This window comes from Mugil cephalus, chromosome 8, assembly GCF_022458985.1.
Source record: "Mugil cephalus isolate CIBA_MC_2020 chromosome 8, CIBA_Mcephalus_1.1, whole genome shotgun sequence".
In the NCBI taxonomy this organism is placed as follows: Eukaryota; Metazoa; Chordata; class Actinopteri; order Mugiliformes; family Mugilidae; genus Mugil; species Mugil cephalus.
In genome coordinates this window covers 2,101,256-2,115,438 of record NC_061777.1, presented here as the reverse complement: position 1 = coordinate 2,115,438, position 14,183 = coordinate 2,101,256, and the positions used below count along the sequence as shown (strand labels likewise).

The 14,183-nt window shown below is 43.8% G+C and overlaps 2 protein-coding genes across 4 annotated transcripts; both read left to right on the top strand.

Annotated features, from left to right (window-relative positions):
* Positions 1-105: 105 nt before the first annotated feature.
* tal2 (T-cell acute lymphocytic leukemia 2) lies at positions 106-4,029 on the top strand. 3 transcript variants are annotated; one of them, XM_047592203.1, is made up of 3 exons: positions 106-1,024; positions 1,874-1,978; positions 3,067-4,029. In XM_047592203.1, exon 3 carries the CDS (start codon positions 3,090-3,092, stop codon positions 3,432-3,434), a length of 345 nt encoding a protein of 114 aa, XP_047448159.1. In that variant the 5' UTR covers positions 106-1,024; positions 1,874-1,978; positions 3,067-3,089; the 3' UTR covers positions 3,435-4,029. The 3 variants fall into 3 exon arrangements, with proteins under 3 accessions (XP_047448159.1, XP_047448158.1, XP_047448160.1); XM_047592202.1 differs by lacking the exon at positions 106-1,024 and adding an exon at positions 1,149-1,163; XM_047592204.1 differs by lacking the exon at positions 106-1,024 and having other exon boundaries at positions 1,836-1,978.
* Positions 4,030-7,558: 3,529 nt separating this feature from the next.
* LOC125012034 (UDP-glucuronosyltransferase 2A1-like) lies at positions 7,559-14,180 on the top strand. The gene is made up of 6 exons (XM_047591628.1): positions 7,559-8,490; positions 8,582-8,730; positions 10,312-10,443; positions 10,550-10,637; positions 10,725-10,944; positions 13,565-14,180. The coding sequence occupies exons 1-6, from the start codon at positions 7,761-7,763 to the stop codon at positions 13,848-13,850; spliced, it is 1,605 nt and encodes a 534-aa protein (XP_047447584.1). The 5' UTR covers positions 7,559-7,760; the 3' UTR covers positions 13,851-14,180.
* The last annotated feature ends 3 nt before the right edge of the window (positions 14,181-14,183 follow it).

Here is a 14,183-nt window from a genome sequence, read left to right as displayed (position 1 = left end):
CAGAAGAAGAGCGGTTCTGAAGCTCAGCGTGGTGTTAGCTTCTTCTAGCTTCTTCTTCTAGCTTCTTCTTCTAGCTTCTTCTAGCTTCTTCTAGCTGTCTGCTCATAATAATAAACATAAACAGTGACCATCAGTGACTCTTAAAACTAGCTACAGAGAATCTGGCTTTTAGATTCTGCCCCTAGTGGACATTTGTGTAACTGCAGTTATTATTCTGGAAAGAATTTATTTCACAATTTGGTTGTATTTTTTATTATTTGGAAAGTAATAATAAAATGGATCTACTGTAACTGTCCCGGGCGAAAGCAGCTGGAGGAGCTGGTTTAAAATCTCATGAACTTTACCTCCACTCCTTTCATAGATAAGTTATCTCTTCTGATCTTTACAGGCTTCACATATGCTCCCGTCTTAGTCATATACCGATTTTTTTTTTTTTTAAGGACGCTCACCTACATTTCTACCAAATGAATGACCTCATACAGCCTGTGTGAGTAGAAGCTTCTACTTTACTAGTTTGACTGAAGCTATTTGACGTCCAATCCAAACATATGTAGCATCACATATATTTATCTACAGAACAGTTTTACCTTTAGTTCAGGGGCCACATGCAGCCCAGTTAGATCTCAATAATAACACAATAACCTATAATTAACATAAAATTTCTGCAAAGATTTGTCCCCTAGTGGAGAAATTAGGAATAACAGTTGCTTTTATTGAAAGTTAGTGTCGCCTACGTGCTCCCATGGGACAAACCGGAGCCTCACATGGTCTAGTTTTTTAGTGATATCACAGTTTGTCCTCGTCCTGCAGGATAAACGAGGACGGGTCGGGTGGAGTCGTCCCCGTGTCCCCGGGTCCCCGGATGGAGGCAGCGAGCGGAGGCGGCGGCGGCGGTGGTGATGCCGTTCGGTTCCCGCAGGTGCAGCCTCTTGGACGTGCAGCAGAGCCCATGAATGGTGGATTCAGACATGGGGCCACGTTCTCCAGGCCGCGGGGCTAATCCCAGCCCCCCTAATCGGATTATGTAAATTCCTACTCCACACAGAGACTTTTATGGAAGGCTGCGTCTTTGAAACAACACTTGAAGGGTGTAAAAAAAAAAGCGACAATTGGTTAAACTTATCTGGAAAGTGGGAGGCAGAGAAGGTGGCGGCTGCACAGAGGTGAGTCAGACGCTGTAATTTATGTGCGGCCCCTTTGGAATTGGCTCAACAAGATTAACATAGTCATAACAAAACACATATTGTCCCACTGTCAATCTGGATGTGGCATTTTTTACCTTTTGTGGCCCAATCAGGACGGACTGAAAAGCCGAGCGGCCGCAGATATCAAGGGTCTTTTCCTTCTGGGGACGGTGGGACGGGGGGGACGGGGACGCTGCAGAAAGGAATAAGTGTCCAGAGCAGTAAGAGCCGGAGACGTGGACGTCTCAGTTTGACCTGAATGGGAGCGTGTTGGATTAAAGGAGCCGCGTGGATCATAGCGGCAGCAGCGGCTCAAATAGTCGCTTAACAAGTCACGTACGGGACGATCTTTTTAGCGTAATGACTTACGAACGACGGCAGCTTTAATCCTGATGGTTGTAGGTGAGAGAAGAGAAGAAGAGGAGGGAGGGAGGGAGGTGATGGAGGTGGGTGAGGGGGGGGGAGTCTTAACAATCACACAATGAACAGAGGCTCCACGACAACACACGTCACACTACAGGACTCAGCCTGCTATAAAATGTGGGATGAGAGGATGCAGCACTCTTACCCCTTCTCTCCCCTCTCTGTCCTCTCTCTCTCTCTGTCTGTCCTCCCCCCTCCTCCTCCTCCTCCTCCTCCCCCTCTCGTCTTCTTCTTCTTCTTCTTCTTCTTCTTCTTCTTCATCCCAGTGAGAAGCATGAGACGAATCAGCAGCTGAGTGGACGTTTTGACGCCGGACATCGATGACCAGAGGATCACAGCTCTGAGCGCATTTCTACACAAACACAAACCAGGTGAGAAATCTCACTCATTCACTCGTTCATTCACTCGTTCATTCACTCACTCATTCACTTCTTCTTCTTCTGAGTGTAATAAATGATCAGCGAGTACGTGCTCGGTCTGCAGATGCAGAAACATTAAGTGGAAAATTGAATTATCTGTTTATAATGATCATCATTTAAATATACAGCAGTTAGAAAAGTGGTGTTTGCAAAAAGTACTTTACTTTATTATTATAATATTATATGACATGAGGGCGTTAAAGCGGATTTAAAACTAAAAAAATATTAAAAAAATAAGGATTTTCTTTGCTGAAAAATTTGGATTTTGTGTTTAAATGGTAAAAAGACGAGTGTTTGCATGGAAAGTGAAAATATGGCGACAAATACTAAGGAATAAAGAAGAAACTAAATGATTTAACCGTCCTGTTCTGTTCGTTTCTGAGGATTATAAACACGGACGAGAGAAATAAATCATTTTTATTAGTAGAAGAAGCTGTATTACACGTATTAGAGGTGGATTATTACGAAATTATGATGTTGTGATTCATGGAAATATTCTACATTCTGCAGAAATTTTAAATGCAGCTTAAAATACACATTGTTTACATGTGCATCAGATGACAGTGATAATTCATTGGACAAATTAGGTCAAAAAACAATATTAATTGAAATGATCCATTTCCTATTTGTTGCACTTCTGCAGAAAAAAATCTAAATTAAAACATTCAAAATCGTATATATTGTATCGGAAGAAAAAGTGATATTTTTTCCCTTTTATCCCTAATACATATATATTATAAAGCACTCAGGTAAATATGCTGATAAAATGAAACATAATTAAATTACTTATTTAATTTTAAGTATTAATGAACTTGTCCACAGATTAGATGGTTGGTTCGGCCTTTTTTAGGATTCAGGACATAACCAGAGTAAACTGAACGGTGCTGATGAACATTTTGGAGCTCGTACATGATCTCGGTCTCTTTTCAAAGCCAAGACTCTGAAGTTTCCGTCACAGAAGAAATCAACAAATAAGAAGTCGCTCCGATTGGTTCAAAAAGCTTAAAAGAAACGATTCCCGTCCCCTCGTCTTCCCTCAGATTTCCCTTCCGCTCCGGCCGCCATGACCAGGAAGGTGTTCACCAACACGCGGGAGCGCTGGCGCCAGCACAACGTGAACACGGCCTTCGCCGAGCTCCGCAAGCTCATCCCGACGCACCCGCCCGAGAAGAAGCTGAGCAAGAACGAGATCCTGCGCCTCGCCATGCGCTACATCAACTTCCTGGTGCAGCTGCTGCAGAGCCAGAGCCCGGAGCCGGCCGGACGCTCGCCCTCCGCCCTGCTCACCTTCCTCAGGGGCAACATGGAGCAGCTGTGCTCCCCCCCCCTCAACCACAGCAACGCCTGGACCAGCGACACCGACGCCCCGTCTCCCGGCTCCAGCTGCGACAGCGCCGAGGCCTGGTAGGGTAGGGACTCTCCGATCAGATCAGATCACATCACATCACATCACATCTGGAACTCTTGTTCTGCGTGGATGTGAAACCTGGACGTATAAAACTCCCTGAATATTCCTCACCCCACTTCGCCTGGAACTCTTTTTCTTTTTTGCAATGAGGAGGGAGGAGGTGTTATGTTAAAAATAAATAAATAAATAAATAAATAAACGCAGGGGATTAAGGAATTTCTCATCTGAGGCGTTTGAATAGAAAACGTTCTCCAGGCTTCGTCATCTCTAAAAAAAAACAAAAAAACACCGGCACCTGTTTCCTTGATTCATTTTTTATTAATTTGTTTTATTCCTGAGAGAATCGGTTATGAAGAAGGACTCTTTTATTAGAGGAACTCCTCGTGTTTGTCTTCTTATTTATTTTTATATTTTTATATATATTTGTGTGTGTGTGTCACTTCCAGCCAAAGATAATGAGCTGATTGTCTCCTGTGCAGAGTGAGTTTACTATCCTCTCGTCGTACCTCTTCTCTAACTTATTTTTTGCTGTTGCCTGTGAATGTTTATTTATTTGAAGTATTTATTTAATAAAAAAGGGGGATTTGTTAATAAACGACAGGTTGAAACTTTTCTTCTGGTGAACGTGAGTTTAAAAACTCCTCGTAAACGAAGCGTCTTAGTGAACGTGGAGCCTTGTGATGTGACCGTGTGGACACAGAGTCGACCTCTGACCTCTGTCTCCGTCCCCCGTCCCCTGACCGATGGGGTCGGGAGGACGAGGGACTCTGGACCCTCTTAACTTTACGACCCCCGAGGTTAAAGAGTTAAAGCTCAAACGAGCAGACGGCCGGAGACGTCTCAGAGCTCAGATATAAAACCACTCAACAGACTAATAATAATCACACGTCTTATAATTAAACCAAATGTTTAGTTGAACTCGTCCTGGACTCAGATCTGTGAGCAAATTTATAAAAACTGTGTTTTTTTTATTTGCTGTGTGTGTTTAAACCCTCATTTAAATACTTCTCAACCCCAGAGTGATAAAAAAAACACTTCTTTTTTACTTTTCATGCAGAAAATCCACATTAATGCATTTTCCATATCTGGTTCATTAATATATATGTGTTTGTATTTATGTATTAGACCTGTCATATAAACACTATAACAAAATAAACACAAACGTTCCCAAATCTGAACGAAGAAGAAGAAGAATGTGATATAATTTACAAGGAACTTAAATTACAAAACAACAACAAAATAATGAGAATAATAAAATAAAATGAAATAAAATCACTGATTGTCACGGTTACAAACAAAAAAAACAAACTAACATCATCTTTAATTGTTCTTTTAAATGTAAATGTCTTTAGTTTCTATGAACCGAACCACAAACATCCATAAAATCTCTGTTCCTTTGAAGATTTACTTGCTTTCTCTCTCTTTTAAACTCTTTTCTGAACGTTGATTCGTAACGTTTTAGAGCAGAATAATCTACTGATTCTACAAACGTTTCATTTCCCCAAACGTCACCACAGCGTCGTATAAAATGCTGTTGTTTTTGACATTTTCATATAATTTATATGTGATTTCCAGCACCCACACATTTATTTTTCCCTGGAACAAACCAAACTGTGAGAGGAGCCGGAGCCGGTTTAAAACGTGAAGAAGTGACCAGATTTGAAGGGTTAAACCGAGGTCGGACATTTACGCGACTCTCTCTCTCTCTCTCTCTCTCGCCTATTGTGGTAAAACGTTGTCTCTCTCTGTCTCTTTCTGAGGCTCAAGGCTGCAACTAACTGAGCTGAAGAGTAAACAGGGAAACTAATGGTGTGTAAACGCAGCAGAGGGCAGCTGGACACACTGGCTCTTTGTGGCTCTGCAGAAACACGAGTTTCACCGACCGTTTGGTGAATTTCATCTCCTCTCCCTGCACTGAAATTAATAACAACAGCCTCCGCCCGCCCGACTCACCCAGTGTGTATATATATATATATATATATTCGCCTGATTGACTATTCTCTCCTGCCGAGCATGCGGGGTAATCGTCCATTGAGAGCACATTTCCTTATCAGCGTCTCGCACGCCGCCTCAATCCGTTATCACCGCGGACCAGATCAGCGCAGGCAGCCCCCTCGCGCTCTCCCCCGGCTGAAAAAGAAAGAATTTCTGGAGTCGGGTGCCAACCGATCGGCCCTGAGCTCTTTATCCCCTCAAAGCCAATTCACATTCTGCATGTTTAAATATCTCAGCTCAACCCCTCCTCCCTCCTCCTCCTCCTTTCCTTCCTCCTGCAAAACCCTAGCGTGGAGTGACGATGCTTGCTTCTTGGTGGGTGTATGGTTGAGTGTATGGGTGAGTGGGTGAGGGTGGGGGGTGGGGGTGGGGGTGTATGGGATGCAGGTGCAGGGGCTGCTGGGATGCTGAGAGAGGAGGGGAGTCCTCCATTGTTGCGCTGGACAGCACCCTCTCTCCTCTGGAGCACCCTCTCTGATGGGGGGGGGAGCCCCGCTGACAATCACACATCCTAATCTGATTATGCAAATGTCTACTTCAAAAAGCAATACGCTGTAACCCTCACCCCCGTGGTGGAGGGGGGGGGGGGAGAGAGGGGGGAGTGAGCAGGAATGTGGAGAGGAAACACTGGATGATCGGGTCCCTCGGAAAATTTAACTCGGGACGAGGAAAATAAAATAAATGCAGTTAGAGGCTCGATGATTCTGCAGGTTTTCTGAACGTCTCCTTCAACAGAGCATTGAATCCAATATTTAAATGCATGTTTCTGAATCCAGCATAAAAAAAAAGGAATCTACAATGTTAATGAGGGGGACGTTTCTCAAACCCGAACAAACCCCGGGTTCCTGAAGGCATCACGGGTGGAGAACATCCACAGGGACGTGACCCCTGTGGCCTCAGCTGCCTCCTTCTCTCTCCTCTCTCCTCCTCCAGAGATGCATCTCCACAACACGTCAACACAACGTCTGGGTTTTCATTCGCTAACGCAGGCGTTCGATCGTAAATTCAAAAAGGTGAAATTTATTTGAGAAAAGCTTGTTCAGTTTTAAGAGAAACTGGTGGGATGTTGAAGTTTAAACGGGAAACTGTCCGTCAGGTGCTCATTGTTTCACCACCTTTACAGGCAGTTTTTTTTATATATATATGCATTAGTTTTGGTTTTGTGAGTGAATCAACCAACACACACACTTCCACCAATGTTGTTTTTACTCAAAATCAAGATGGCCGCAACAGAAAGACAGAAATGCCGGCATCTAAGAATTAATATAAATGTTAAAGTTTCTGGATTTTTATTTTATATTAGGAGAGATTTGTAATTAATCATGTGAGTGGACGATTTTGTAACTTCTTGAAAAATGGTTTTCATTTTCAAAACAGTTCAATTGCATCATTCTTTCTAAAAAAAAGTCTAAAGTTTGATGTGATGATCCCAATTTATGGCCTAAAAGAGTTTTAAATCCTTACGTCCATTTATTACCACTGCATTTGCATTATGACCCCCCCCCCCTCTGGCCCCCGGACTTTTATAATTACCACCCCAAGAAGTCCTTGAAGGCAGCACTAGGGATGGGTGAATGAAAATGTCTAAGGACCAAACGTTTGTCTGGACTTCACCTCTACAGATTCAGACTGATCAACCTGCAACGAGGAGGAAACACCTGGAATCAGATTCAACATCTGACCACACATAGTATTTTATTTAAAGACCAGAAATGACTATTTCTCAGTCTTAGTTGCATTTAAACTATTTAAATTACTATTCTGTTCAACTTGCACGTCGTAAAAGCTTCTATGTTTTCATTCTTTAAGCAGCAGCACCGTTTCTAAAGAACCGGTTTGTCCCCAGTATCAGATAAAACCTGAAGCGTAGTCGTCCCTATAATCCGCAGCAGGACGCAGCCTGACACACAAAATAATTAAAAAAATAAAACAAACATGAGGAACAGAACAAGGTGTTGACTTGGCCTCCAGATTAAACTCAAGTCTCTCTCTCTCTCTCGCTCCAGTTCAGGGAAATGCTTGACAGGAACGTACGACTTCCTCAGGTTCTCCATTCAAGCTTTTCCTTCATTCTGAGCCAACATCTCTCCGTCTGCGTTTGCTTTTTTTTTTTTTTTTTTTTGTGGATTTCTCTCACAGTTTAACCGACCTTTACAGTCATTACCTTTTACCTCCTCGGTCCTGGACACGTTATCTAACGCGGCACAGAGGGAACCGAGTCAGGGTTCAGTCGCACCGGGTTAATAATTATTTGCCCGAGGAGCGGCTTTAAAAAAGGGAACAGTGCAGGAAGTCGTCCGTCTTTCCCACCGCGGTGAATTCAGAAAAACCATGGAGCTACGCGTCTCCGTGTGCCTCCCACCGCTGCTGCTGCTGCTGCTCTGCGGGACGGGGGGGACGGACGCAGGGAAGGTCCTGGTGTGGTACACCGAGGGCAGCCACTGGATCAACATGAAGCCCGTCCTGGAGACGCTGACGGACCGGGGACACCGGGTGACCGTCCTGATCCCGAGCACGTCCATGTACATGAACAGCAGCGAGCCGTCGCGCTTCAGCTACCTGCCCTTCGACACCGACGCCTCGCTGGAGGAGGTGGAGCGCTTCCTCGAGGACTTCCTCCGCTTCTCCATGTACGAGATGGACTACATGAGCTACCTGCAGATCTACGTCCGGTTCATGGAGCTGATTCAGGAGGACATGAAGTTCTCCCTGAAGTATCTGGACGGCGTGGTGAAATCGGAGGCCGTCATGAAGAAGCTGAGGGAGGAGGAGTACGACGTCCTCCTGGCCGACCCCATCTACCCCGGCAGTGACCTGGTGGCGGATCTTTTGGGCGTCCCCCTCGTCATCTCCTTACGCTTTTCCATGGCTCATAACTGGGAGAGGAGGTGCGGGCAGCTGCCGGCGCCGCCGTCCTTCGTCCCCGCCGCCATGAGCAAGCTCACGGACAGGATGGACTTCTCCGAGAGGCTGTGGAACCTCCTGTTCTACGCGCTGCAGGACGCCGTGGTGGATCACGTCGCGTGGAAAGTGGTGGATCAGTACTACTCCGAGGTCAAAGGTGAGGCGGCGCAAAAAGTTCATATTTTACCAAAACGAGTAAAATGCATTGGTTTATTTTATTTATTTTTTATTTTTTTGCACCGTGACAGGAACTCCCACCAGCGCCTGCGAGCTCCTGGGTAAAGCAGACATCTGGTTGATGCGAACCTACTGGGACTTTGACTTCCCTCGTCCTTACCTGCCCAACTTCAAATTCGTGGGTGGGATCCACTGCAGACCCGCGAAGCCTTTACCCGAGGTACGACCCGGCGGCACCGACGCCTGCCAGTCTTATTCTTATTCACGGGGTTTTCACAGAGCGTCATCGATCCAGAATCGATCCTAGGGGCGGGTCAGGGCAAAGACTTCACCGTACGATACGTATCACGATACGTGAGTCATATATTATGATGTTGCAATATTCTACATAGCATCTACGAAGCGTCTCGACGCTCGGCCACGTGAGCTTTACGCCTCTGTTCTATTTTTGACGCTTGATGTAATCCACACGCGTTAAACTGGACAGGGAGCGGATTGTTCGGACAGAAAGTCAGGCAGAAATTGCAGAGCGAATCCGGTTGCTTTTCAAAATAAAACACCACGAACAGACTCCGGGTCGTATTTCCTGTCGCTAGATCAACATTACGCTATTATTCCATTTTGACGGCGCCAAGATCAACAGAGCAGGTTACACCAGGACAGGAAATCCGACACAGAATCAACATAAAACTTTCAAAATAAAACACAATAGGCCGTTCACGTAGCCTCACAACTTCACATCAACATTACGTCATGGCTGAACTGAAGTGGAGCAGCATAAAATCACTTATGATACAACACATTCTTTTTATAAGGCTGGATGTAATCCCGCGTGTACGTCCAGGATTATCGGATGATGCTACGTTGCCGTTCTGCGCCCGGTAGGCGTTGACGCCGAGTGGAGGACGGACCAAATACGCGACGCTCACGCGACGCGACGCAGACGGATCCGGTGGATTTTCGCTGTAATACCTCGTGGTGTCTCACTAGATGAGTTTGCATGTTGGTCGTCGTTCCCGAATATGTAACTGGAGCGAAGCACAGTTTGCAAACTGCCTCCAAACGTCAGCTTTGAATTTTGATTGCGTTTCGAATTGGCTTTTGCTTCTGTTGCTTCACCTCGTTCACCAATGCAGGGAACGGCGCTACAGCGACACCTTGTGGAGCATGAATCTTTCTTTTTGATATTAAGACATTCGAAATCGATACTGTATCGGAAGAAAAGAAGTAGATGGTGGAAAATGGTGAATTATTGCTGTGTTATTTGTCTGTATAAATCAGGCAGACTGTGAAAAACCTTAGGAATTTTATAGACTCCCCCAAATGTTGTTACAAAACCGAGAGAACAATGTCAAAATCAGCGACTAGCGAAGCTAAACCAGGGCGACTTCATGATGCACCTTGAAAACCTTCCATAAATAAATAGCTCAGCTAATATAACAGCAAACGAAAGAACATAACAGGTTGACTGATAAATCCCCGTGCAGTCTGTGCACCACAGGAGAAGGACTGTCGGCCTTTATTCACAGGATACATCACAGGGGGTTGGCCGCCATGTTTTATTAAACTCTCTCTCTTCAGATGCATCTTATTCTTTCCAAAACGAGTGTAAGGTTTTACTGTAGGAATTAAAACATTGTTGTGCCTTACTTAATGTCTTGAAGGTCTCAGATCGGCTCTAGAATAATGAACATTATATTAAAACACATCCCCTCCAGAAAGAGTGAACCTTTGGGTACATTGCATCACTCTGAACAGAGCAACGTGAAGGAAACAGGCCGGTTTGTTGCTCTTCTTTCAGGACATGGAAAAGTTTGTGCAGAGTTCTGGAGACGCCGGCGTCGTCGTGTTCACTTTAGGAAGCATGATCAACAACGTGACCGAGGAGAAGGCGAACATGATCGCATCGGCCCTCGCTCAGATTCCACAGAAGGTCAGTGGAATTATCTTCTTTAGCTTCATAGTACTTAGATCAGACATTACATTAATGTTCAGGTCCTTAATCAATCAGCTGATGCCTTTGTTGCTGTTGATTGCAGGTTCTGTGGAGATACAGAGGAGAGAAACCTAAAACTCTAGGTGCCAACACCAGAATATATGACTGGATCCCACAGAACGATCTCTTGGGTGAGTTCATTGTTGTCGGTGACGTATAAAAACAACCAAACCACCACCGGGGAGCGAATGATCCCGACCGTTTTGACTTCGCACCAGGTCACCCCAAGACCAGAGCGTTCATCACGCACGGCGGCACCAACGGGATCTACGAGGCCATCTACCACGGCGTCCCCATGGTCGGCATCCCCATGTGCGCCGACCAGCCCGACAACATGATCCACATGAAGGCGAAAGGAGCCGCGCTCATGGTGGAGCTCAACTTCATCACGGCCGAGGACCTGAGAGACGCCATCAACGCCGTCATCAACGACAAGTCGTGAGTTCTGGTCTTTTAACAAGAGTTAATCTTAATGCTTTTATATAATAACTAGATTCCTCCCAGATTTATAGCTTTAGTCTAGACTTTCCCACTGATGGAGATGCTGTACTTCATTGCTGTTGGGCCGAAACCTTTTTTTATCTCCTTATTTCAACGTTTTTGTTCCATGAAAATAGCAGATCTACAAGATAAATACATTACAACACAGTGTGAGCTTGTGTATCGGCTATTTTTCACCAATAATTACAATAATAAAGGAACGGTTTTAGACATACGTCGTTTCCACACAGTAGCAGATACTTTCTGATCTATTAATTAATTGGTGTAATTACGCATTAAACCAAGATAAAGTGGTAACAGTGGAATCAATGCTCATCAGCGTTACTTGCATTTGAAAGTAATAAGTTCATTTACGATATTACCTTCTGCGTAGAGTAATAAGTTACTCATTACTTTTTTAGTTACGCTCGTAAAGTAAATATTTACGACAAGGAATTACAAAATGAAGGTGCACGATATTTAGTCATGGTGAATGAATCTTTTAATCTACTACAACTATATGAACTGTAATTTACATTGCACATTTTTAAAGGTTTTCTCCCATGAATAATTTTACTTCAGACACTGAGACAAATCTCTAGTGACTCATAACTTTATATATATATATTTCTATCCAGATTTTTATCACCCACAGTCTCATTTATGAGTCCTGTAAACCATGGAGATGTGTTATTGTTAATGTTAAACCATTCTGAGATGATGTGACAATAACAACCATGAAAATCCCTCCGGAAACACAACTGATTTAACAAATTAAAACTATTTTTAATCATTGAATCACCTCTAACATCACCTGTAGTGTCTCATCTTAAATTAACTATCTGTGGAAATGTGTTTATACCTTAACAATAGGACTAAATCATTAGAGATTTATTTTTTACCTTGTCAACTTTCCTTGTTTAGATTTGTTCGCGCCGTCATCTTCCGTCTGTTTGCTAACAACAGGTCGTTTAGCCTCTAACTCCAGGTGTTTCTTTATGTTACTAAACTAAGTTTAGCCTTAAACTCCTTAAACTATACTGTGACTTCTACTGTTCTTATCCGTTTCTGCGGTAAATTCAACATAGACTAGTGCGAGAATAACCACTTCGTTCAATCAGTTGTTGCCATCTTGCCGGCTTCTTCTTCTTCTGTTGATTTAAAACCTTCGGCTTCTTCTTCTGTTGATTTAAAAACCTTCGGCTTCTTCTTCTGTTGATTTAAAACCGTCGTCGTCGTCTTCTTCTTCTTCTTCTTCTTCTTCTTCTGTTGATTTAAAACAGTTTCTTCTGTTGATTTAAAACCGTCTTCTTCTTCTTCTTCTTCTTCTTCTTCTTCTTCTTCTTCTTCTTCGCCTCTTTATTTACGGCTGTTGCGCCTGTGTTGTTTTTTTTTTCGAAACCTCCGCCTGTGGTTAACGCGTTACCGGACTCAGTAACTTAACTACAATAATATTACCAAAATATAGTTAGTAACGCGTTATATTACTCCGTTACTGCCTACACGTAATATATTACGGTAACGCGTTAGCACGTCAGAGATCAGACAGTTCAGTGAGCGCAGATAAAATATATTTTTACAGGCTAAACGTGGACTAATACGGACTGAAGAGGAATATTTCGTTAGATAAAAACATGATGTTCATGTTGGAAACTATTTCATCGATCTTTGATCTTCGAAACTCCACGATCTCCATAAACTTTGACGGGACTAGAAAGTTGCTCCGTTGCTAGGTCGTTGCTAAGGCTCCGGCAACTTGCTGGAGTAGTAAACTGTTCCAGGAAACGGAAAACTCGCAAAAAACTTCAAATTTTAAGAAAACAAAATGTCCATCAACATGAATATATATTTAATTATACGCTTTATTTTGTTGGTAATTGTTGTATTATCGCAATATTGCCCTCGAGGGTGTGTTTAAACGTAATTTGAGCACTTCGGTGATGCTAAGCTACTTTAGCTATAGACATCAACAGGCCTGAGATGCTCAATTTTCCTCCATGTTTCAGTCACTTGGACACGAGTTACTATGACAACGCATAAAACTTACCTGGCCAAAAGTCCGTACATGTTCTACACATCCAGAATGATGTTAGCGCAACCAAGCTAACTTTAGCCTGCCCCTTTCCGCTAGGAGTTATGTGGAAAACGTTAAGCTCACTATGAAATTTATCACAAACCGATTAATAAACTCAATTGCGTGTTGCAGACATGTCGTGCATTTTGGACGTCTGACAGACCAGCCACCAACATTTAAGTTACAATTTAATCTCCTCAACAAAAACTCATACACGTCTAGTCACATTTTAGTCACCAAAGAGCCATGTTGAGCTCGTTATCGTTATGATAAAAAAGTGCGTCAACGAAATAATAGTAGTAATATAAGTTTTAGTTGTAGAAGTAATAGTAGTAGAAGAAGAGGAAGAAGTTGTAATAGTAGAAGTAGTTGTAGCAGTAGTAGTAGAGGATCAGGTGTGCTCCATCTTTATATACAGTCTATACCGAGGACCCAGGTTCATTCTCTAATGAGTCCTAAAAGCCTCCTCACCCCCTGCTAACCATATTAAACTCTGACCCCCAGGTATAAGGAGAACGCCATGCGTCTGTCCAGGATCCACCACGACAGGCCCCTCCCACCTCTGGACGAGGCCGTCTTCTGGATCGAGTACGTCATCAGGAACAAGGGGGCCAAGCACCTGAGGGTCCAGGCCCACGAGCTCACCTGGTACCAGTACCACAGCCTGGACGTCCTGGGCTTCCTCCTCGCCGTCGTCCTCCTCTTCACCTTCGCCTCGGTGAAAACCTGCGCCTTCTGCTTCCGGAGATGCTGCGGTAGGAGAGGGAAGGCGAAGAGGAAGGCCGAGTGAGGCCGACGCCTCCTCCATATATGGACTTTATTATGTTTTTTTTTTCTGATAATCACTTCAATTAGTGGCAGGTGTGTTGATTTAGCATCAGCCACACCTGAGGCTAATTAGACATTCAGAGCTGAATGTTCATTGGATGGTGAGCGCTTTAAAGACAAACACAAGAGATTTCATTCTGTGCCTTTAATTGGAACTGACAAGCCCCGCCCCCTTTTTCCTCCTATTAGCACTGAGACAAACAAAACATCCCAAAGTAATAATATATATATTTAACAAATAATGTGCTGTAACCAACCCTGCTCATCATAATCTCTTATTATCTTCCAAAAACAG